The 12,832-nt window shown below is 42.7% G+C and overlaps 2 protein-coding genes across 15 annotated transcripts in view; one reads left to right on the forward strand and one right to left on the reverse strand.

Annotated features, from left to right (window-relative positions):
• RTKN2 (rhotekin 2) overlaps positions 1 to 6,096 on the reverse strand; it is a 140,184-nt gene extending 134,088 nt beyond the window's left edge. For 7 of the 10 annotated variants that reach the window (XR_011382408.1, XR_011382403.1, XR_011382404.1 and 4 more), the window contains exon 1: positions 5,273 to 5,405. Coding sequence is in view for 4 of the 10 variants with exons in the window: in XM_051823280.2 (XP_051679240.2) it covers positions 5,273 to 5,332 (60 nt within the window). In the remaining 6 variants the exon portion in view is untranslated. Of the gene's footprint in view, positions 1 to 4,744; positions 4,996 to 5,272; positions 5,406 to 5,893 lie in introns of those variants that run through there. The other 3 variants (XR_011382407.1, XR_011382406.1, XR_011382405.1) reach the window with 3 other exon arrangements.
• ZNF365 (zinc finger protein 365) overlaps positions 5,275 to 12,832 on the forward strand; it is a 157,654-nt gene continuing 150,096 nt past the window's right edge. For 2 of the 5 annotated variants that reach the window (XM_051823287.2, XM_070057702.1), the window contains exons 1-2: positions 5,471 to 5,589; positions 7,865 to 7,977. The gene's annotated coding sequence lies outside the window, so the exon portion shown is untranslated. Of the gene's footprint in view, positions 5,413 to 5,470; positions 5,590 to 6,511; positions 6,683 to 7,354; positions 7,436 to 7,864; positions 7,978 to 12,832 lie in introns of those variants that run through there. The other 3 variants (XM_051823285.2, XM_051823288.2, XM_051823286.2) reach the window with 3 other exon arrangements.

The following is a 12,832-nucleotide window of genomic DNA, read 5'->3' on the forward strand; positions in this document are numbered from 1 at the left end:
GGAGAGTGAACCACTGGTTGGAAGATCTCTTTGTTTCTCGCTCTCCCTCTGTCACTCTGCCTTTCAACAAATAAAATTTTAAAAAATGTACAGGGGCTCTAATAAAAAAATTTCCAGATATTAAAAAGATAACCTTTGCAAAAATAAGATGAATGTTAGGAGAGTTAATACTCTACAAAGATTACCCAAAAAGAAACTGTCATAGATGATCCAAAATAATCCAATGCACCATTCAAATGCAGGAAACAGATCTAATTATCTTCTGTAATTACAACATGTAATCACCACATAAAAACCTTCTTATGTAGTGCTGTAACTCAAAACTGGTACACTACATAAATACAGACATTTACTGGTTTTCCTTCTTTACACATGACTGAATTTCAACAACTCCATTTCATCTTTCTATGACTTGTCGATCACAAATTATTCTTTAATGTAATTAGCAATTAATTATAAAAATTATTCATATGACCCATATGTCTATAGAAATAAACTCTGGCAGAGGGTTTAGTACTAGAGAGTGCACATTGGGAAGAACTTGATACTGAGATGAGTAGCCTTACCCCACAACTCAAGTAGAAACACAAACCATCTGGCGACACTAAATTCAAATTTGTTTTCTAAATGCTGCAACGAGGCAGCATTTATTTATTAATTTATTTTGACAGGCAGAGTGGACAGTGAGAGAGAGAGAGAGAGAAAGGTCTTCCTTTGCCGTTGGTTCACCCTCCAATGGCCACCACGGCCAGCGTACCACGCTGATCCGATGGCAGGAGCCAGGTACTTATCCTGGTCTCCCATGGGGTGCAGGGCCCAAGCACTTGGGCCATCCTCCACTGCACTCCCTGGCCACAGCAGAGAGCTGGCCTGGAAGAGGGGCAACCAGGACAGGATCCGGTGCCCCAACCGGGACTAGAACCCGGTGTGCCAGCGCCACAAGGCGGAGGATTAGCCTAGTGAGCCACGGCGCCAGCCAAGGCAGCATTTAAACTAACACAGGGGTCCTCAAAGCCAGCTGCCATTAGAATCATCTGAGGCTGAGAGGATGGGCCCTTTGGAAGTAAAGGTACCTAAACCTATCACCTAGCCTAAATCAGGATTAGCCAGATCAGGATCACTGGAGGTGGGGCCTACGCTTTATTTTATTTTTTAAAATTCTTCTGGCGATTTAATATCCTAGGTAAAGAACCACTGCTGGATAGTTTGAAATCCTCCAACATCTTAAAAGTTGCAACAACCTTAAGAAACCAGCAGGTGGCCACAGCCACACTGAGGACATCCGTTCAGGCTTCTGGGCTTTCTACCCTGTAAATTGAAGACTGTCTTCTCCCTATTGCTCATTGATGGAGATTTCACAAAAAATTAAAGGCTTGAGTAGTAGTAGAGAAAGAAACTAAAGTCAGAGTTTTTGGAAAACTTATGTGTAAGATGAAGTTACTATTCATTAGGGAAATAAGGTATATCTAGCAGATTGTACCTTTGGCATTTTATCGTTTAGAGCAGGGACCAGCACCTGTTTCTGTAAATAAAGTCACATTGGGAGTACTGCCGCATCTGTTTGTATTGTCTCTGGCTATTTTCAAGCTACCATGGCAGACTTGAATAATTTCAACTGCAGTTTGTGACCTGCAAGGCTGAAAATTATTTACTAACTAGCTCTTTACAGAGCAGTCTACCGACCCCTGGCCCTGCCCAATTAATTCAGCTATGAATACCTCCCTTGCAGAGGAGGACCTCATGGTAAAATGTGTTAAATGGATCTGGGAGAGCCGACACAAGCAGGATGAATTGGTGTTAGGTATGGTTTTGAATGTGCTGAGAGTTTTGTTTTTTTAAAGGCTCTTGTTTTGGCAACTTCTTTTAGTAAGCAACCGCACTTTACATGCAGAAGACTTCTCTACTCAAGCAACACTATCTCTAGTCAAGGAAGGGTTTAAAGGAGTCAAATGATTGAAGGATACTAAGTGCTGCTGAGGAAGGAACTTGTGTTTGGAGCTGCCCACAATGAGGCTAATAATCATGTAATGAAGGAACCCACTGAGCATTCAGTGGTAATGTTTACTGACTTCCAAGAAGAGTTGGAAGCTAAAATCATTACTGTTGTCACAGCCATTGAGGTATGGCCAACAAGAGTCAAGGAGGATTAGGACTAATGACAATACACGTGTCCTTGTATCCATCCCTCTTGGGTGTGCTTGTTCCAGGAAGAGCAGAGAATGGGGTGGAGCCATTCTTTTGTTAGTTCTTCCGCAATTTTTTGAATCAGGACTTGCTTATATTTAAATGAAACAGAAGACTATGTCAACATCCCACTCTTGTAAGTACTTAAAGTCAAGCTGATAAATATAAATGGATAGGGCAAGGTTAAGAATGAAATAAGAAGATTCCTTAAAAGCATCTGCCTAGATTATGTAAAAACCAAACACCTATCAGATTTTAAGAGCTAAAACAAAGGAAGTGCAAAAGATAGGGCAATGATGGTTAATTTTATGTTGTGAACTTGACTGGATTAAGGAAGACCTTGAAACCTAGAAAAGCTTTATTTTGGGGTGTGTTTCGAAATGAGATTAGCATGAGTCTCAATGGACTAGATGGGAAGACAGATTAAGGAATACCTAAAAAGCACTATTTAGGGAGTGTCTGTGAGGGCGTTTCCAAATGAGCTTGGCATTTGTCTGAGTGGACTAGATGGGTAGACTGGGCCTTGACCCTGGGTGGGCATCATTAATGGGCTAGGTAAGTGGAGAGAGTGAAGGAAGGTGCTTTTGGGCTCTCTGGAAGAAAGCTGGGAAATGCTCATCCCAGCCCCCTGGCTGGCACTCAGGCTTTTCTGCCTCAACTGGGACTCCAATCCCAGGTTCCTCTTGTATCGAGCTCATTGGATTAGACTGAGCCACAGGCATCCTAGGCTCTCAGCATCCTCGCTCCAGAGCCTACAGATGACCTGTCCTGGGACTTCCCAGCTGCTACAACAGGGTGAGCCAACTCTCGCCCTAGGAAATTCTCCTTCATATACTTGTATGCATAGCCTATCAATTCTGTTTGTCTAGGGAATCCTGACCAACACCCAGCCTTACTGTTGGTACTAAGAACTACTAAAATACCTTCAAGTTGGGCTGCTGATAAGATAACACTATCACCTACCAGTCAAGCCGCCTTAGCTAAGAGATCAACGTGAAGATGAAGAAAAAAAAGACTGCAGAAAAGCAGAGGCAGTACTCCTGTAATCTCATTTTTCTAAAGGAAACTTTGCATATTTGAAGAATTGCTTACTTTTAAAAACAAGTCAGGAAATTGGTAATAGTGGCCATCCTGGGGAATTGGAATTGGAGAAACAACTTTTAAATTCTTATATTTCTGTATACATTGATTTTTCGGCAATGAGGTAATACTAGCTCTCAATTTTTAGTAAGATTTCAAAAGCCCAAACATTTACATGAAAATGCAGGTGACTGCCTCTACTGCTCAGGAGAACAGTAAAGACAAGTAAATGACAAGAAAACTTGTCATTTCTCAAGCATGTCCTGAGTGCTGGACGCTGCGCTCCAACCCCACATTTTCCGGGCTGGACACGATGTCCGTTTCACAACTGTGAAAACCGAGATTTGCTTATTAAGAATGCACAACAAGCACAGGTGAATCTGACCCAACACTGACTCCAAAACCAGTATTACGTGCTGTGAGGAGTCACAGATGACCCCAAGGTTTCAGTGAGATGTTTAACTAATGGATGGCCACCTCCAAATCTTTGATCTTATCTCTGTTAGATAGCAGCTTCATTCATGCCCAAGAAAATAAAACAAAAAAATTCGGTGTTAATCAACTACCAAATTCTCTTACTGACCTTCACAATTCCTGTTAGGTTGAAACCATTTACTATTTTTGCAACTTTCTCCAAGATCCAAACAAAAGCAGTAACTCCACATTTAAGCTGTTTTTTTTCTTTCCTAAGAAATCAGTAAGCAATGTACCTTCCCATATCTAAATAACCCAGTCCTTATGCACATTCAATCTTTTTAAAACATTTATTTGCATTCCATGCAGTTAAAACTTCTTTCACAACTTTATGCTCTTTACTTTACCATTCTTGAACATTCTTACAGCACAGAGCTCAGTAAATGAACTTGGAAGGCTACCCCAAAACCTATGACACATGCAAGAACCCAACAGGCTATCAATTTACTCGAAGTCAAGATTTTTGTTAACGATCAAGCCAGCCACAGCATATGATAAGATAGGACAGAAAACTACTTTACATCCAAACCTTTGAATTTTTAAAAAAATTTTTTAAAATGCTGGCATAAATTACCTAAGTAAAGGTAGCAGAGTTCATTTGCATCATCGTTCTTAATGCTTCATTTTTCACATTATTATTGAGGTTTGCCTAAAAATTTTGGATCTGCTGCGGAAATTTCATACTCCTAAACAAAAGCATTAGGTTGCACCAAAAGAAAGTGCAAATATTCTACCCATTTTGACACCTCAAATTGGCAGGCTACATGTGATTTCAACTTCAAAACTACAGGTGATTCAGAAGCAGGCAATAGAAAATGCAGAGTGAAACAGAAGCAAAGATCCAGCTCAAAGATACCAGTTTTCTTTGAGGACCCTGAAGTCACGGTTAAGAATGGGAAGTATAATGCAACACTTTGATAACTGACGTTGCTAAGAAATGATGTTGGTCTATATTAAGTAAAAAGGTTTCTAACATAATTTTACAAGCCAAACATCAAACACCTACCTTATCCAATGTGAGATAATTCATTCTCCAACCTTCAACTTTCTTTTAAGGCTCGGCAGTTGCAGCTTGCTTCTCCACCCCAGTACCCACCCCCTTTTGCTCTGTGTAGACATCACTCCAATAACTGGCGCTCTCCATTAAATTTCGTAACAAGCCAAGTGTCCTGCAGTGGCCCCCCTGGCTTTCTTGGAAATCCCAGGGCACCCACGCCCCTGCATCACCTGTGTGCAGACACAGGAGCATCCAAACCCCGAGGAGGGCGGCGCACAGGTGCGCCAGGAAACGCTGGGAGACGCTCAGCATCGCTTTCCCGTGCTGGGCCTCGGCTTGCTCCCTAAGAAATCTGGGGGTTCAGATGCCCAAGCCCTCTGGAGGCTCAGGGTGCCGCCTCCTAGTCCCTCCCTTTGTTCCTGGCCACGGCTGAAATCGGGTCGAGGAGTACCGTGCTCCCGGACGACGAAACAAAGCCACGGCGTGAACTGCTGCCAGGCCCCAGCTCTGCCCGCAGCCGGGCCTCTCCTCACTCACCTGCTGGGTGCCAAGCCCCGTCAGGCCGAGCTCGGGCTCCTTCGGCGTCTGCTCCTCCATCTCCGGCGCAAACAGCCGGGGCCGCCACCACTCCTCCAAACGGGAGATTTGAAAAACCCGCCCCTGGCTGCAGCCACCGAGTAAGCCAACCGCCCGGCCGTACCAAGTGCGGGCAGCAGGGGGAAGGGGCGCGGGGGACGCCGAGGGGGCGCGCGCACGCGCAGTGGGTGCACCCCGCGCCCGCGGCGCCAGGCGCCGGAAGTTTGTGGAGACCCGAGTTCTGAGTGCGGGCTGCTGCGGGAGGCCTTAAGGCACAGGTGGGGAGGTGGGCGGGCCTGGGTCGAGGGTGGGCAGGGCCACGGGGAAAGCTTAGGTGATTGAGCGCCGCCGACCCAGCAGCGCGGGTTAGGCGCGTGGTTTTCGTGTCACGGCTTTGCCCTGGGAGCCTTCTACCCGCAGCCCTCGGAGGTCCCCCGAAGTGATTGGTGCGGATGGACTTGGGGCTGTGGTCCTTGGACCCACCCCCGTGCCGAAAAGTCCGGGACTCACGGTATCCTCCGGAGCTCGTAGTCTGGCTCCCAGAGAACTAGGTGGCATCCCTCTCAAACACAGGCCTCTCACCTCCCGCACCCCCAAGCCTTGTCACCCAGGGCCCTGCACTCATTGTGGTCTTGTTAATCAGGCTCCTGAGACACCATGCTGGGCGTTTCACCAAGGGCTTGTCTGATGCCTCCTGCATGTCTTCATAATCCCAGATTCGTCCCGCCCAAGAACGCTGTTCTTTGGCTTTCCCCCGCCAGCATCCAGGGTTGTGGGGAAGCGGTTCCCAGGCCACCATGATTGCTGCTCCAAAAGATGAGCGCAAAGACCCCCTTTGAATGGGCTTTGTTGTGTATCATAATGGGGAAGCATAGAACTTTAAAAGTCAAAATGGAATGGCAAAGATTTTCGGCCCTTGTGAAGTCCTAAAAATTCATTGCCTCTAGCTTATCTTGATTGTCCTTTAAAAAACCAAGCTGGTGTGGGCTTCGGACGTTTTTTCCTCTCTAGGGAAGAGTCTACCAATCCAACCTACCTTCACTTCATCGGAAGGCCTTGGGCACTTTTCTGGCCGTAGAGTAACCATGTGTTTTATTTGCAGCCCGTCCTTTTTCTTGGGGGTGGGGGTGGGGGGGTGGAATCTGTTGTCCTGATGTCTGATTCCATCTTGCAGTTTCCCGAAGTGTATTTTACAGTATGTGGTCATCTTGCCCACAAGGCCCACTCTTAGGCAGTTGAGGATGTGTATTCTAAAACTATAATGGCTGCTACTGTGATTTGAACAAGATGTGACTGATGAACTCGTGGGTGTTAAACCTCAAAGTTATTGGTAGTAAGAAGGTGGAAACAATCCACGTGTGGTGCTTAGAGGTAGGTCCTAGTGGAAGACCCATAGGTCCTTAGCCATGGGCTGTCAGAGGCAGCTTTCACAGGAGGGCTCAGCCCTTCCCTCTGCTTCCTGGCTTGCCCTGTTAGCCTTGCTCTGCGGGGCTCTGCCACCACTATCCTCTGTTGCCACAGGACCAAACCAGTGGGGCCTGCCCAGTCTTGGACTGTGAACCTCCAAGGCTACCAGCCAAAATAAACCTCCTTTCCTAAGTAGCTTCTCTGAGATATTTTGTTATAGCGTTGAAAAGCTAATACAGGTGCCCTTCCTCTCAAATGGGTAATTTACATCTTTGAGCTCCTTTTAAGTAGGTATGCTGTAAGCCCGAGCAGTTAGGAATGGCTCTCCCCTTATATTAGGAAAGTGGAGTCATTCCTAAAGACCCATGCCTTTGCACACAACTGTGAAATATGTGGAATTCAGATTTACCAACAGAGAGCTCACTTCTTTCTCTCCAAACACAGATCTGGATTCCACAGTCATTAGGTGCCCCTTCACTCAGCACACCCCCCTTTTGCTTCCCACTTTGTGGGGGTAATTATCCCCTACTCAATGTGAGTCTAGTATAGTACCTGACTCATAAAGGAAACACAGAGACCTCATAATCAGACAGATGGTATTTATCATATAACACAGCTCTAAGGCTCAGATCAAAAAACATGTCAAAGGCAGCAATTCAGGAAAACAAGCAAGCCAATCTGAAAAGGGGTCCCAAGGAATACTTGAGTGAATACTAGGTGCAGAATTGCTGGTGCATTTATTTATAATACTTGAAGAATACAACCTAGAAAGGCCGTATTTAGTAATTATCTGTAGAACACACACAGTTGTGATTAAAGGCCTTTCTCTCTGGAAAAGATATGATGTGACCCTATCTATTGTTCATCAAGGGTGTACCAGGAAGTGCTTAAGTGCTTAACTATTATTTGCGGATTAAAATAACTCAGAGTAGGACTTCTGTTTCCTTATTTACCCCCAGGTCCTTTCTTGTTTTCTGCTAATTTCATCAAGCATGATTTTCTCTAGTGTATGTAATGTATGCACAAATAGAATCATCTATGGGAACAACCAAAAGGTTGAAGAGTTCACTTGTAATACTTTGATTAGCTTGAGAATCTCAGTCTCCTCTCTGTCTCACTGTCTGCCTCTCCTTCTCTATTTTGCAGCTCCCAGAGAGTTGAAGGAGAACATTTGGGCATCTCTTTATCCACCATCTTTGGACTTTCACAGAAAGTAGATATCCACCCAGCAGCCAAAGGTACAGGAACTTCAGCTAGAGGTGAGTGATGGAATTACTGTTCTACCAATATTCCTTCCCATTATAAAGTCACTATTTAACGCTAATGATAATACTTATATAGATATTAGCTGTATCTAATATAACAGATAGTATTAAATAATAAAATAGTATTTGACATAGAACAGCCAATTTAGGCAATACTAATAAGTGGTAAAGTATATTTTTCTTCTCTTTATTCTGTGTTACTCTTCTTAATTCTTCTCAGAGGTTAAAGGAAAAGAAAATACTTAGCTTGAAATCATGTCTGTCTTATATAATACTCATTATTTTTTAAAATGTGGTTTGCTGCAGAATATGTAATTCTTCTGACTTCCAGTATCCTAGCCTCTCAAGAAAAAGTTATAAAAATTCTCTAGTGCCTCTTTTACAATCTACTCATCTTGTAGATAATGGATTAAAATGAGTTTCATAGATTAGAACTATATTTTAAATTATATACGACAGAGAAGGGTAAAGGTACTAAGCAGAGGTGTAGTACTTTCTTAAATGAACAGGTTACAATGAGCTGAAGCATCCTGTAATCAGAAGGACATGGAAAGAGAAGTCCGAGGACTTACTAGCCCTATGATCTTGGGCAAGCCATTCAATTTCCTGTCTATAAAACAAAATAATATCCACTCTGTTTTAAAAAATTCATTGGGTAAATCAGATGAGATAAGATTTATGAGAGTGCTTTGTAAAGTGGTTATCCCCAAAATATGAGCCAGGGAAGAAAACGTTAGTACCAAAAGACAGCTGTGCTAGAGCTATAGAACTCAACTGAATCAGAAAAGCATAACAAACCAGACATAATAGGTATCACCAACAGCATATCTTGACAATATATAAAGAGCTCCTACAAGTCAATAAAAATCCAATCCAAAAGATATGGTAGACATATTATAGGATAATAAACTCAAGTGAAAAATAAAATATTGAAGATTTCTCAACCTTATTATTCTGTGAGTTGTACATTAAAACCACAATGAGATAATATTTTATAGTCACCAGATTGATAAATATTAAAAGTCTTGTAATACTAAGGATTGGTAAGGATATTAGTCCAAGGGTTATTATATACTTGTAGAGGAATATAAATGTGTCCATTCACTCTGGAGAAGACATTTAGAAATATTTTGTAAGGTGAATATGTGTATACCTAGTGTTCTACTTGTGATATATACTCTTTGAGAAATTCCTGCAGATTTGTACCAGCAATGTTGCATATAATAGCAAAAATATTTAAATGTTCGTTTCAGGAGCATGAAAAAATAAACTGTGGCACCGTACCCAGTGGAAGATCCTATATCTTTAAAAATGAATAAATCATATTTATATGTAATGATATGGCTAAACTTTTGAGATAAATGAGTGAAGAAAGCTAGTTGCAGAGTATAAATACAATATGTAATTTCTAAAAATCTTAATAGCAAGGGAATCTAAACAATACCTTTTTAGGGAAGGATAGGTGATAAAAGTTTTATATTTAATAAAAACAGAATGAGAGGAAGGCAGGAATGTGAGACAGAGACAGAGCCTGCAGACAAAAAGCTAGTTACTGGTCGTATTTTAATTGTTGAGTGATGAGTTCACAGATACTCATTTTAATGTTTACCTGATAGCTTTACATGTATATCACAAGTATTATCTTGTATTCATCAAACATTTCACAACAATAAATAATTTTAATTATATAAAATATCTTTTTAAAAGTTAAAAGTGATCATGTATGATATTTTTAGAAAAATATTTACTTGGAAAAATCATAATACATTCTTCAGCTTACAAAATTTAACTTGACATTTGATTATTCCTAGTACATTTTTACTATGTGACATCTGGGAAGCAAACAGCTGCAATGCAGTGGGGGCTGGGCTCAGAAAGAGGGCTGAAGAATTGGCTCTGTGGGTTTATCTATGAACACTGAGGAACCACTGTTTAGGAAAGAGGAGGACAAGGGTCTAGGACATTTGCAAATGATGAGAAGTCTTGTTAGTAGGTGGAGACAAAATTAGGTGCAATTTAAGTTATAATTGCTAATGTGATCTTCATATTACACACAGGCTTGAGCAGATTCAAGGAACATTGTAATCAGAATGCTCCTTCCTGACCAAGCAAATCAGTTTGAGAATTATTTGTATGCCTTGAAGCAGTGCTTCTTTAACTGGGGCATATAACTTTCCAAGGCATGGACATAATGTATACTCACATGTGTTGATTTTGAAATTTATTTGCACTAAACTGAACTTATCTTTTTTAAAAATTCCGTTTCCCACAAACTTTTTTAAAAAAGATTTATTTATTTATTTAAAAGTCAGTGTCCCAGAGAGGCAGAGAGAGATGGGTCTTCCATCCTTTGGTTCACGCCCCAAATGTCCACAATGGCTGGAGCTGGGCGTTGCCACAGCGCTGGCCCCCTACAGACTTTATTAAAAAATATATTTATTTAGGGGCTGGCGCTGTGGTGCACTAGGTTAATCCTCCGCCTGCAGTGCCAGCATCCCATATGGGCATCAGTTCTAGTCCTGGCTGCTCTTCCGATCCAGTTCTCTGCTATGATCTGGGAAGGCAGTAGAGGATGGCCTAAGTCCTTGGGCCCCTGCACCCATGTGGAAGACCCAGAAGAAGCTCCAGACTCCTGGCTTTGGATTGGCCCAGCTCCTACCTTTGTGGTCATTTGGGGAATGAACCAGCAGATAGAAGACCTTTCTCTGTGTCTCTCCCTCTCACTGTCTGTTAATTCTACCTCTCAAATAAGTAAATAAAATATTTTAAAAATTATTTATTTGAAAGAGTTACAGAGGGGGCAGGGAGGGGAAAGACAGACAAAGAGGTCTTCCATCTACTGGTTCACTCCCCATATGGCTGCAGCCGCCAGGGCTGGGCCAGACCAAAGCTAGGAGCATAGAGCTTCTTTTGGGTCTCCCGTGTGGGTAGAGAGGCCCAAGCACTTGGGCCATCTTCCGCTGCTTTCCCAGATCATAGCAGAGAACTGGATCAGAAGTGAAACAACCAGAACGTGAACCCATGCCCATAAGGGATGACAGCATCGCAGGTGGTGGCCTTACCCTCTATGCCACAATGCTCTCCCTGTCCACAACTTTTTGAAGCCCCCTTGACCTGGACAGGTTTAAGCAACCTACTGTCAGGATTTCAGCTTGTTTTCCCTGTCCTGGAATTGATCTGCCTAACAACCTGCCCACTATTTAGGCCTCACATTGGTTTGCACTTTCACAGTCACCGCTTCTCTTTGATAAAAGAAAAACAACACTTGCACTCATCCCTACTGCATGACTCTAGGTTTAGAAACCATCTGGAGGCCAAAAGGACAATTAAAATTACTTGTGTTGGTGTTGTTATAAGCAATGAACCAGAGGCTTAATGCTTATATTTATAAAAATGAAAACCAGATGTGGAATGAATGTCAAACTCGATTTCATTCTAACCGTAAGTAATATTCACTCATGGATACATGAAGTAATTGGAAGAAAAAGCACTCATCAATCCCATGAAATGTGAAAATATATAAAATTTCAATTTACATGCATATGTTTGTTGCAGAGAAATATAAGGTGAGTAATAAAGACCTCTCGTGCATGAAAATATTATATATTAGCATAAAATTCTGTGATAGAAGTGGAATAAAAACACAAATTGATGTAGGAAAAAGAACAGTGTGAAATTTCTAGCTTAGAAGTAAACTTGATAACTTATTTTTTCAATGGATGATAGTATCAAATCTTTAAAATTTAGATTCCATTGAGTTAGCTTAACAAATATTTTTTTTAAATTTTAAAGGTTATTTATTTGACAGAGAGAAGAGGTAAGAGGTAAAGAGATGTATTCCCTTTGCTGATTAAATGGCCACAGTAGACAGACTTGGGCTAGGTCAAAGCCAGGAGTGAAGAAAGACATCTGGGTCTTCCATGTGGGTGGCAAAGACCCAAATAGTTGGGCCGTCATCTGCTGCCTTTCCAGGCATATCAGCAGGAAGCTGGATCAAAAGTGAAGTAGCCAGGACCTGAATTGGCACTCAAATGTGGGATATAAGTGTCCCAAGAGAGAACTTAACCCACTGAACAACATTGCCTGCCCTAGTATTTTAAAATGAAATTACTTTCAGTGCACCAGCAATTACATCCTTTATAACCATCTAAATGCATAATAAAACATGATAGATATCATCTTAAAAATATGAAAGGTATAGGCCGGCGCCGTGGCTCACTAGGCTAATCCTCCGCCTTGCGGCGCCAGCACACTGGGTTCTAGTCCCTCTTGGGGCACAGGATTCTGTCCCGGTTGCCCCTCTTCCAGGCCAGCTCTCTGCTGTGGCCAGGGAGTGCAGTGGAGGATGGCCCAAGTGCTTGGGCCCTGCACCCCATGGGAGACCAGGAGAAGTACCTGGCTCCTGCCTTCAGATCACCGAGGTGCGCCAGCCGCAGCACGCCAGCCATGGTGGCCATTGGAGGGTGAACCAACGGCAAAGGAAGACCTTTCTCTCTGTCTCTCTCTCTCACTGTCCACTCTGCCTATCAAAAAAAAAAAATATATGAAAGGTATAAAAAATTTTAGATTTATTTTATTTATTTGAAAGACAGAGTTACAGAAAGAGGAAGAGCCAGAGAGAGAGAGAGAGAGAGAGGTCTTCCATCCGCTGGTTCACTCCCCAAATATCCCCAACAGCCAGAGGTGAGCTGATCTGAAGCCAGGAGCCAAGAGTTCTTCCGGGTCTCCCACGTGGGTACAGGGGCCCAAGGACTTGGGCCATATTCTGCTGCTTTCCCAGGCCATAGCAGAGAGCTGGATTGGAAGTGGAGCAGCCGGGACTCAAACCAGTGCCCATATGGGATGCTGG

This window comes from Oryctolagus cuniculus, chromosome 15 (assembly GCF_964237555.1).
Source record: "Oryctolagus cuniculus chromosome 15, mOryCun1.1, whole genome shotgun sequence".
NCBI lineage: Eukaryota > Metazoa > Chordata > Mammalia > Lagomorpha > Leporidae > Oryctolagus > Oryctolagus cuniculus.